This window comes from Charadrius vociferus, unplaced genomic scaffold, assembly GCF_000708025.1.
Source record: "Charadrius vociferus isolate BGI_N301 unplaced genomic scaffold, ASM70802v2 scaffold52, whole genome shotgun sequence".
NCBI lineage: Eukaryota > Metazoa > Chordata > Aves > Charadriiformes > Charadriidae > Charadrius > Charadrius vociferus.
Genome location: NW_009647572.1, coordinates 3909615 through 3921106, shown reverse-complemented (window position 1 = coordinate 3921106; position 11492 = coordinate 3909615). Strand labels below are relative to the sequence as shown.

At 38.7% G+C, this 11492-nt stretch overlaps 1 protein-coding gene across 6 annotated transcripts in view; it reads left to right on the top strand.

Annotated features, from left to right (window-relative positions):
* Positions 1–5885: 5885 nt before the first annotated feature.
* Positions 5886–11492, top strand: part of NRCAM (neuronal cell adhesion molecule) — a 74176-nt gene continuing 68569 nt past the window's right edge. For 4 of the 6 annotated variants that reach the window (XM_009880860.1, XM_009880858.1, XM_009880857.1 and 1 more), the window contains exons 1-3: positions 5912–6002; positions 8348–8365; positions 10373–10478. In XM_009880860.1, the coding sequence (XP_009879162.1) occupies positions 5912–6002; positions 8348–8365; positions 10373–10478 (215 nt within the window). Of the gene's footprint in view, positions 6003–8347; positions 8366–10372; positions 10479–11492 lie in introns of all 6 variants that reach the window. The other 2 variants (XM_009880856.1, XM_009880859.1) reach the window with 2 other exon arrangements.

Genomic DNA, 11492 nt, shown 5'->3' with positions numbered 1-11492 from the left:
GTTTCTGTGGAGCTCTATATAAGGTTACTTTGAAACAAATTTTCTTGAAAACTGTTTATTTTTCCTGTGCTTTAATTATATCTGTCTTTTGCTGTGAGAATACAGGTATTAGACAAATGAAGCAGGGAAAGTTTTTTGCTCAGTAGTAATTTTCCTCTCATTTGCAGTGTCAAACTTGTTCCCTATTAATTTAATCATGACTATATATAAGAGAATCCTTTTTTTCCTAATGTGCATGAAATATTCCAGTTGTTCTTTCTTGCGCTTTTATAACCCTTTCAGATTTCTAACATTCACCTTGATTTTAATTCATGTTCATAGAGACCTTTTTGTCTTAAAATAATGTAATTCAGTATAACTGCGTAATCAGTTGATGCATTGAAACTCTGTGGAACAATATTATGCTTAGAAAATACATTATTTAACTTTGTGCTAGGCTAAATTTCAGTAAATCTGCTCCCTTGCACCTCTTACATGCTATTACAGAAATATTGCAGCTGTACTTACACGGAAATTAAAGATGCCATGTTTTTATGTTGAAGAGAGCTTGAGGAAAAGTATCTTCCCTTTGTCAACTGGAGCCTTAATTGGTTAAACTTTGAAATGTCCATTGAGAGTGTCTCTGTCTGTATTAATATCCCAATTAGGAATTAGTAACACTCAGTGCTGCTATAGTATAGTAAAATAGACCGTACTGTATGTTCCACGATCTTGTATACTCTTCAATTGTTAACACTCTCCCTGGCAGATTTTACCTGAGCCAACCATAATTCTCCCAGACAATGCCTGGACGTGATCCAGGGAATAGCACAGTAGTATGGAGACTTCCTTCAGAGGGAAAGGATGTAAGCCATGATGTGTCGGTGTCTTCTCCCAAGTAGCAAGTGATAGGACAAGAGGAAATGGCCTCAAGTTGTGCCAGGGGAGGTTTAGGATAGATATTAGGAAAAAAATTCTTCACTAAAAGGGTTATCAAGCATTGGAATAGGCTGCCCAGGGAAGTGGTCGAGTCACCATACTTGAAGGTATCTGTACTTGGCATTGGTGAGGCCTCACCTCAAGTACTGTGTTCAGTTTTGCGCCCCTCACTACAAGAAGGACATTGAGGTGTTGGACCGTGTCCAGGGAAGGGCTACAAAGCTGGTGAGGGGTCTGGAGAACAAGTCTTACGAGGAACAACTGAGGGAACTGGGGTTGTTTAGCCTGGAGAAGAGGAGGCTGAGGGGAGACCTTATCACTCTCTACAACTACCTGAAAAGAGGTAGTAGAGAGGTGGGGGCTGACCTCTTCTCCCTGGTGACAAGTGATAGGACAAGAGGAAATGGGCTCATGTCAGACGAGGTTTAGATTGGATATTAGGAAAATTTTTTTTGCTGAAAGGCTTATTAAATATTGGAATAGGCTGCCCATGGAGGTGGTGGATTTGCCATCCCTGGAGGTGTTTAAAAAAAGAGTAGATGTGGTACTTGGGGACATGGTTTAGAAGTGGTTTTGTCAGGTAGGTTAGTTAATGGTTGGACTTGATGATCTTAAAGGTCCCTTCCAACCTCAGCAATTCTATGATTCTAAAGACATGTAGATGTGGTGCTTCAGGACATGGTTTAGTGGTGGACTTGGCAGTGGTAGGTTTACGGTTGGACTCGATGATCTTAAGGTTCTTTTCCAACCTAAATGATTCTATGATTCATTTGCTCTTAAGCTTTCAAAATCAAGAAGGTCCCTGACCCATTTGATTTATAGTATGAAAAGGAGTCTTGGATTTTGCCTCCCAACTCATCCCTTCCACGTGCATGCTGTTTTTCCTAGCTCCTTCAGTGTTTTCAAAGTATCTGGTTTTGTTGTTTGTGACCAAAAGCATTCAGACATGTGAGTCACAGCAAAGAGATCACTGGCACCAAACCGTGTTTTGTACTGATGCCACATATTCTACCACAGGCTCACTGGTGCTTTCATTCTTCCAGTTGTGTCTTTCTGTAGCTCATCTGTAAAAAGTAATAATATCTTTTCTTTAAAAAAAAGTGGATGTCTCTCACTTCATCCTTGTTCTTTTGTCATACCTAAAAGCCCCCCCCCCCTTTGAAATCTGATACTATACTATGTGGTAAATATTATTATACTTTGCTTATGCATTCATATTTACCTTGACTCCTATTTTCTACACCTTCAACCTTTAGTCCATGTTTTTACTTACAATCGGCATCTCAGCAAAAAGCAGAGAAGATGTAATACGTGATATTTTGTTGTGTAAATAAGAGGTATGTAGGTATAGAGAATCTTATTTTGTACAAATCAGTGAACAGACTCCTGAATGAGCTGTCAAAATATATGTGTTTTTCTATGAAAAGGGTAGGGCAAAATGTCTGAGTTACAAGAGATCTTAAATAAATTATCTGGAGGAAAAGGCGATCTACTATATAAATATTTCAAGTTCTGAAACAGAACCCTTTACATTGATCTGCACTTAGAGGCCCAGCCTTATTTTGTAGCAGATAGAATTATGTCGGAGCAATGTTTAGTTCTACTCAGCAGCTGTTGTATTCATACTAAATTATGTCAGATTTAACCTTGAATATATTCAACAGGAGCACCCAGTTGTGCTGACAAACCTAAAATCATTTTCAGTTAAATATGTTCTATCGCAAATCATTTGGGCACGTTGCCTCTCTGAAGAATCACAAAGTCAGTGTGCAGGCTCAGCTTTGTAATTCCCGCTGGCTGTTGGATTCCCATAGTATAACCAAACATCCCAACACTAGGCTCAATAGGTATCCTACTGGAGCGTTGCAGTAGCAGAGGTAGGCAGTGAGAGGCATTTTCTCAAGAGTATTACTTTCACAATCATTTTAATTGCACATGCCTGATTCACACTGCTCGCGTATTCATTTGTACTTGTTCAAAGGGAATGCAATTTAATTTTAGAATACTCTCAAATCACTGCGATACTCATTTTGCAAGGTGAAAGAACAAGACAATGAAGTGGATAATCAGGTTCTCAGGGTTTCATAAGGAAAACTGAAATTTTGCTTGGAGAAGAAACAATAGAAGTCAAGGTTCACTTGTAGAATACTTCAAAGAGTGTCCTGTAAATCCTGGGTCAAACACATTGTACAGAGAGGGCACCTTGTTAATTGCAGTGATGCTGTAATGAGTAGATCAGGAGAGCAGGGTGTGAGAACCTAGTTTAACTGGAGAAGAGTAGACAGCTGTAGTTGATGGAACAAATTCAGCTCTTCTGGAGAGCACTTCATCGCAGGAAACAGTGGAGTGCTCTCAGGCACTCTCAGAAGCCTTTCTCCTTCCCCTTGCTGCAGGAGCATAGGAAACTGTATGTGCCAAAACCGGGATGGAAGAAACACTTCTCCCCTTCCCCAGCTAAACCCCCAGTGCTTAAGGTGCTCATTTAAAATGTAGGAAAGTTCAGTTTATTTTTCTAAGAAAGTATGAGTACTTGTCGTGCTTCCCTGCTTTTTGCTTTAACCATTTTCTGCGTATTTTGGAGCTAGGCTTGCCACCTTGTCTGCCTTTGCGAAGGCTTTTCTTCTGTAACCTGAAGATTAAGGGAAATTCTTAGCATAAACTACTTTAGGTAACTTCAGGAAGCATTTGTAAGGCAGCTGGTTCACAACTTTAACTCCTTGTGGACTTGATAACATTGTGTTTCACATCTGTAGGCATAGCTGAGGAAGTGCTCTTTTCAAGGTAATTTAATGCTGATCACTGTGAACTTTCTGATCAGTCTGGCATCTGGGAAGAACTTTCTCCGCTGATGTCTGTTTACTGAGAATGCATTGTGTAAGCACCTTTTTGATTTCTAAGGCTGTATTCTTACAGCTCTTGGTAGGTCACTGGTGATGATGATGGGGCTCGCAAGCAGCTGGTTTTTACTCCTTCAACATTCTTCTAAGTTAGAGCTTGGTCCTAAATGCAGTAAAAATAAGGAGGGAGCCAGAATCATTCTGCTGTGGTTAATATGATCCCTCAGGTTTACTTGAGGAGGAAAATCTAGCGTATTTCAAAGAACAGTCTTCCCTTAAGTTTCATTTTGCCGCCTCTTTGCACAGGAAGGGAGGAGAAGAGAGTTTGATAGTGTGCTGCCAGTTAATTAGATTTTGGGCATTCAGGCTAGAAATGACAAAGTATTTCCATGTTGTGTATTTTGGGTGGAATTGGAAATCCAGGAATAGAAGAAGCCTGGGTACCTATATAGTACATAAACTAGGAGTAACACAGCATGGCAATCCATGAAGTTTTCTGTATTCAGTCTACAGCTGTCTATTAGAAAGAGTGGCTTACAGATAGAGCTCAGAGGGTTGTGGTTAGTGGTGCAGTCTAGTTGGAGGTTAGTAACAAGTGGTGTCCCTCAGGGGTCAGTACTGGGCCCAGTTTTGTTCAACATATTCATCAATGATCTGGATGAAGGGATAGAGTGTACCATCAGCAAGTTTGCTGATGACACAAAACTGGGAGGAGTGGCTGACACGCCAGAAGGCTGTGCTGCCTTACAGCGTGACCTCGCCAGGCTGGAGAGTTGGGCAGAAAGAAACCTTATGAAGTTCAACAAGGGTAAGTGTAGGGTAATGCACCGGGGGAGGAATAACCCCATGCACCAGTACAGGTTGGGGGCTGACCTCCTGGAGAGCAGCTCTGTGGAGAGGGACCTGGGAGTCCTGGTGGACAACAGGATGACCATGAGCCAGCAATGTGCCCTGGCGGCCAAGAAGGCGAATGGCATCCTGGGGTGCATCAAGAAGAGTGTGGCCAGCAGGTCGAGGGAGGGCATCCTCCCCCTCTACTCTGCCCTGGTGAGACCGCATCTGGAGTACTGTGTCCAGTTCTGGGCTCCCCAGTTCAAGAAAGACAGGGAACTGCTGGAGAGGGTCCAGCAAAGGGCAACGAAGATGATTAGGGGACTGGAGCACCTTTCTTATGAGGAAAGGCTGAGGGACTTGGGTCTCTTTAGTCTAGAGAAAAGAAGATTGAGGGGGGATCTTATTAATACATACAAATACTTAATGGGAGGATGCCAGGGGGATGGGAGCAGTCTTTTTTCAGTGGCGCCCAGTGATAGGACGAGGGGGAATGGGCATAAACTTGAACATAGGAAGTTCCATCTTAACATGAGAAGGAACTTCTTTACTTTGAGGGTAGTGGAGCACTGGAACAGGCTGCCCAGAGAGGTGGGGGAGTCTCCCACTCTGGAGACATTCAAAACCCGCCTGGACGCTGTCCTGTGCAACATGCTGTAGGTGACCCTGCTCTGGCAGGGGGGGTGGACTAGATGATCTCCAAAGGTCCCTTCCAACCCTAACCATTCTGTGAATTCTGTGAGTTCGAAAGCAGGGAGAAGCTGACATATCTAACTCAAAGGACAAGAAGATCCCACAGGTTACTTAGCAAATTTGCGGCCAGATGTGTTTTCGTTGGGGTGGGTGCCTAAAATAAGTCTTACCAATAATTGTGCGGGGTGTTTGAGAGAGACTAGGTGGGCATTCAGAGCTTTAATCTCTTAAATTTACTTTTAAGGACTATTATCTTTAGTGCATACTGTTCTTTAATTAGGTGGACCGATGCTTTGTCCTTCTTAGGAGAGGCATTTGTATTTCTGTTCAACAAGGTTAGCTTCCTGAAGGAAAATGTTATGATCTAGGTGTCCAAAGAACTTCAGGATCTCTGCTTGGATTTCATTAGATCACATGGTGTAACTATTGCCCCTGAATATGTGCAGACTACTGGTATTTCATAATATTATTAAGATGTGATCATTTAACTCTACGTAGTATCCATATTGTTATTCTCTTATTATTATTTACCAGGTTTCTTGTCTATATCTGCATAATTATTCCAAGCTACCTAGTTTGATGAAGTTGAACTTCATTCTTCAAGTGTGATTTGCTCAATACACCTTAAAATCATGATGAAAAAGATGAGCATATCTGCAAGCAAAGCTTCCTTAGTCCTCTTTCTGTGCCAAATGATTTCTGCATTGGATGTACCTCTTGACTGTAAGTATTAACCTGCTAGATAAGTGCAGAATAATGAAAGATTAGTTAAATAATTTCTGTATAGAAAGATGAAGATAACTCCAACATGGAACACATGGAGTGTGTTTAATCACTTAAGTCAGGACATTGTGATTATGAGTATTTACACTAATTACACTGAAGATTTTTAAAAAATGTGCATATAAAATGACTTACATTGTTCACTTGAGAAGGTTTAGCATAGGATTCTCATGAATACTCACACTTTGGTGTGCCTTTATTAAATACTTTATTTGATCAAAATGAAGAAGGGTAGAGAAGCCCAGTTAAATGCTAATTAAGATCATACTAACAGTATGCTGAAAACCCCAGGACAATTCCTAATTGCTGTAAACAAACACCCTTATCTTCATATAAGAGGTTTCCAGGAGCTGATATGAGATCTAGTAAAAGATTGATGTGTCTAAAATTCAGACACGGAAGCATCTTTCTTTTTGATCCAGAAGAGTAAGTTAGGCTCTTAGATTTTCTAAGCAATGCCTGAAAACAATTAAATATCTAAGTTAAAAGCATGTGTGTTGAGTAGGGAACTCTAGCATTAGCTAGTGAGGAAACACCTAGAAGAGGGGAAATCCCAAGATCTGAAATTCTTCTCTAATGTAAGACGGTGTTAGGGGGAGCCTTGAAAGTAGCACTCCATGCTGAAAAGGAAGCAATGGTAGCTGCTGTGCTTTATAGCCCTAATAGTTAATTTTATGAATTTATTCATGCTTCAGGTTGTTATTTTCTTCTTAGGATAAGCATGATCACATTTTCAGAATGCAGTGAACCATGATGCACCTCACAGTGACTATTCATTTGTTAAATTAATTACCGGAGAAGAGAACATTAGGACTGGTGTTAAATTGATGGATTAATACATCAGTAAATTTGCTTATGATTCTAATCTGCATGGCTTTCTTTACCCCCATGTTTTTGATACCTTCCTACCTTCCATAAATGCATGTTTTTCTTTAATAATTGTTGGCATAAATTGCAACCGCTTTGATGTTTTTTCCCCATGCATATTTACAAGCCTCTCAAACCAATGACCTGTATTTCTGTAACAAGATCAATATATCTGAATCGCATCAGACTTTTTGTGCTGTGAATGCCTTTAGAGCAATAAACTATGGCTTAAAGAGAGCTTTAAAAGTTTGATGAATGAGTGTTGTATTTTCTAAACTTGATTATTCTCCCTGAATATTTTTGCAGGCTAGAAATAGTGTTTTAAACCCCTCTTGTAGTTTAGAAACTAATGTAAATTGTGCACCACGCTAATATTTTTTTTTATAGTTCAACACTTCAAGTTAAATTAACCAGAAATGCATCGATAGACAAAAATTAATAGTCCTTTTAGATATATCATGTTAACTCTCAAGTCTCATGTTCACTGCTACATAATGTTTAATAACATTGTTAGGTCTGATAAAGTCACATACTTGAATTTTTAGCCAAAAATCATATTAACCAAAATTACATCTATAATGATGTTATTCCTTTCATAAATAATGGTTAGAATGGGCTCTGGGAGTGCACCACAAAGGAAAGACTTACGTTTTCTGTGGGTCTTCCCTACATATCCACCCCAGAGACCTGGCGGTGAGAACCTCCTTGATTAGCTGAACCTTTAGCTTTCATCCAGGTTAGCAATTCCTATGCTCATCAGTGTCTCAAAGTAGGTAAGGGGTGACTGACAACATAGCTGACCAAAAGCAGTTTGACTTGCTCTAAAGCATTATTGATGAGGAGACATGTATGCAAAATATTTGAAGTAAGCAATAAAGATGTGACGACAAAGGTGATTTTTTTTTTGTTTAGTTATTTTTCAAACCAAAAAGAATTGCATGCCGGTTGAGTAGAATTAGGTGCTTTTGGTTTTGTAAGAGTAATTTTAGCCTGAAGCATTCTCTTTGTTCTTCCATATGATCATATGGGTGGATTGATATTGACTGCAGCATGAGGGCAATGCACTCCATTAATTCTGATTTGCGGTCTCCTCAGTATCAGTGTTCTGTGTCCTTGCGAGGCCAAAATTACAGTTGGCCTTAAAAAGTTAACACTTCAGAAAAGTTTTTCATACCATTAACTTTGAGATAGATGTAGTAATATCTGACAGAGAGGAAGTCGTGGCTGGAATTTCAGGCACTACTGCATGGGTTACAGTGCTACATGTTTTAAATATTTTCTTTTTAATGGTGACCAATGTCCTTGTCAGAGATACTTATCTTCCCTCTCAAAAATTCTAATTTTCTTTTAACTAACAAATGTTTCTCTTTAATCTTCATTTGTCCTTTCAACTGCTGATTCTGATGGGGGAATAAAAGCAAAACTTCTAGAAGAATGTAAGTTCCTGTCCACAAAAATTAGGCTGTGTGCTGCTGAAAATTAATACTGATTGTGTTGCGAATTGAATTTGCCGTCCACAAGTGTGTGATTCTGACATTTTTTTGATTATTTGGTTTGCTGTAGCTAGATGTTTTGTGCATGCAGTGTTCAGAAAATAGTACTGTATGTAAATCAGTGTTTTGATACTTTGAATAAATTAATTGTGTGATTTTTGATTGTGTGCTGTCTGAACATTAAAAACCTTACTCAGTATCAGCATGAGCAATGTTTTACTACTACTTTCAGGAGTAAATACATTTGATTAAAAAAAATCATTGGTATATATGTACTTACATACTATTTTACATGTTAGAGTTGGAGATACTTTTGTATCCTTAAAAAACAGCAGATACAGTTATTTAAGGAGACCTAATTTTTTTATGGTATTTCCTAACTCAGCTGCAGTGTCATGGTTAATTTAGTAAGTTTTAAGTGCAGTGCATAGAACAGGAGTGGAGACTTCAGGTCTTTAATGTGCCTCAGATGGAGCATTCTGTATGTTGGGCAGTGTTCATGTCATGTCCCTTTTCAGAGTGTGCTTGCTTTTCCCAAGTAAGCATCTGACATGTACTGGCCCTGAGAACTGCCTCAGAAAGGGAAAAGGGCTGTCTTCAAAGTGCTTCTCTAAAGAAATACACAAAAAGTCATCACGGTGTAAAAATGTCACCTTCCTCTTTTGAGCGCTCTCCTCTCTGCAGTGAGGAAGAGGAGCAAAACCCAGCTCTGCATGGCTTGTTCTGTTTTGCTTAGCTTCTGTATCTCATTACGATTCCATTATCTGATTTTCTTTTTTCCTGGATATTTCTTGTGGGTAGGGCTTTACAGCTGACTACCTCTTTCTGTGCAAGAGTACTTAATGTATAATGGCAGGGAAGACTTAAAATAAAAATCCCAGTTTTACAATTTTGTCTGGCTGGAGTGAGGCATGAGAACACAGCTAACTCTACTAATTGAAATATTTTGCTAAAGTGGCTACAAATGACCCCAAAGTACTAGCAAAGTGTATTCCTGGACAGACAATTTACAACATTTAGACAGGGATGTTCATGGACATGTTATTAAACTGGTTCCTTTAGGTGTCACTAAACTATAAACAAATGAACAATGTTGAGGAAGACATCCTTCTCACTGTCTTAATATTATAACCAGGATTTTTTTTAATGCAAAAATGGGCATAGATAATAGTAACAGATTATAAATTACTTTAAATAGGTAGGCACCAACTACTTTAATTCTGGTTTGTGCTACTCATTCTAGAGTACTTGATAAATCAAATGTTACATGTTTGTTTCTCTTGGGGCAATTCACAAGACTGACTGTGGTTTTGTTGGTTTTTTTAAGGAGAATCAGTACTAGACTTTTCCTACATGTTTACTCTATTTGGAAACTAATTACTATTTTTGTCTTTTTTTACAGTCTTTTACTTCTAACACATTTTTTACTCCTGAAAAGTAGCTCCTAAAAGCATGCTTTGTAGGTAAATTCAATATATTGAGCACAAATAAATGTGTGAAATTTTCCACCTGTAGAGAAATTGGAACTACATAAAATGTTTAAAAATACAAAGCAATGAATTTTTTTCCTTCTTTGTGGTAAAAACCATTTTGTGTGGGTTTGTGTCTCACAACCTTTCATTCAGGATATGTTGGACTTAGTATTCAAGTGTCCTGTTTTTGTGAAAACGTTTTGAAATCTGATGTGTAGAAATGATATCCATTAAGCTTTTTGGCCAAGATCCTCATCTGCTGTAAATCGGCGTAGCTCAGTTGGAAGTAGTATAGCTACACTGATTTACAAGAGTAGAGGGCTTCAGCCGCCTAATACAAAGGATACTTTAATCTCACTCTTCTCATGGTGATTTGATTGCTAATTGCAATTCTACTTTCTCTGCTTACAAAACTGTCTCACTGATACTTTGAAAATATTGTTAAATTCCTCTCTGTTTCTTATATTCCATAATGAAGTGTCGCAACCTCCTACGATAACTCGGCAATCTCCAAAAGATTACATTGTTGACCCTCGAGAGAATATTGTAATACAGTGTGAAGCAAAAGGAAAGCCACCTCCTAGGTTAGTAGCATTTTGTTTTACTTTTGTTGGCCTAATAACATAGGAAAACTAGGAGAAAATAATGTAACTTGTGTAAATTAACATGCATACGTGTGTGCTTGAACATGCAGAAATATGCACGCACTCCTGCCTTTGTAATTTAAACAGCTACCAGAAAGTGGCACAAATTTGACTCTTCCTTGACATTTTAACTTCTCTATAGTCATCAAGTAACTATAGTATTTTTTTTTTCTCTTTAAATCTCTAGCAATAAAATAATACTCGGTTATTACAGGAGCAGGTAGGTAAATGCCCATGGAAAGCAGTTAGCACACGCCATAGTATGAATTGGATCACATTCCAGATTTAGGCATAGTGTCTAAGATGAATGGATTTTGAATAAATTCAGAGTAACCCTAATAAATTGAAATTTAATGTTTTGTAAATCATTCAGTTTTATGAGGCTCGTCTTGACAAAACATAAGCATTTTGTTGGAAGTTATATAACGTGTATCAGTTTGAATGATCAGTAGCCTTGATTTACCAAGTGTAGTTAATAGCCTCAAGTTTCGTTTTTGGCAAAAATGGTAACGCTGTGTATAGATCAGATTCCTGATCATCTTCCATTTTAAGGCCCTGTATCTTGAAACTACTCATTTCAGGATACTGAGTTACCTGCACTGGAAACAGCAGTAGCCGTGATGCATTCTGGTGTTGCTAGTAACTGCTTCGTATTTCAGAGGCTATAAAGAGAAATGTGCATCTCTCTTCTCAGTAGTGTTATGCTACAACTTATTTGCAAGGTCAGTCCATAATTGCTCGTTCACACACACACACAGAGCTCATTAAATGTACTTCTTCTGAATAATTAGGGTTTTCTCTACATTATTCCTTCTGGTTGCCTTGGGATCATGGTCATTATCATGCTGGGCAGCAGAATGGAGAAGATGGAGATTATCTGTGATACTGTCAGCCTTTCTAGTGTTCTGTTAATGGTAGGAATGCCATAAAGCTGCTGTGTTTACCAGCATTTTA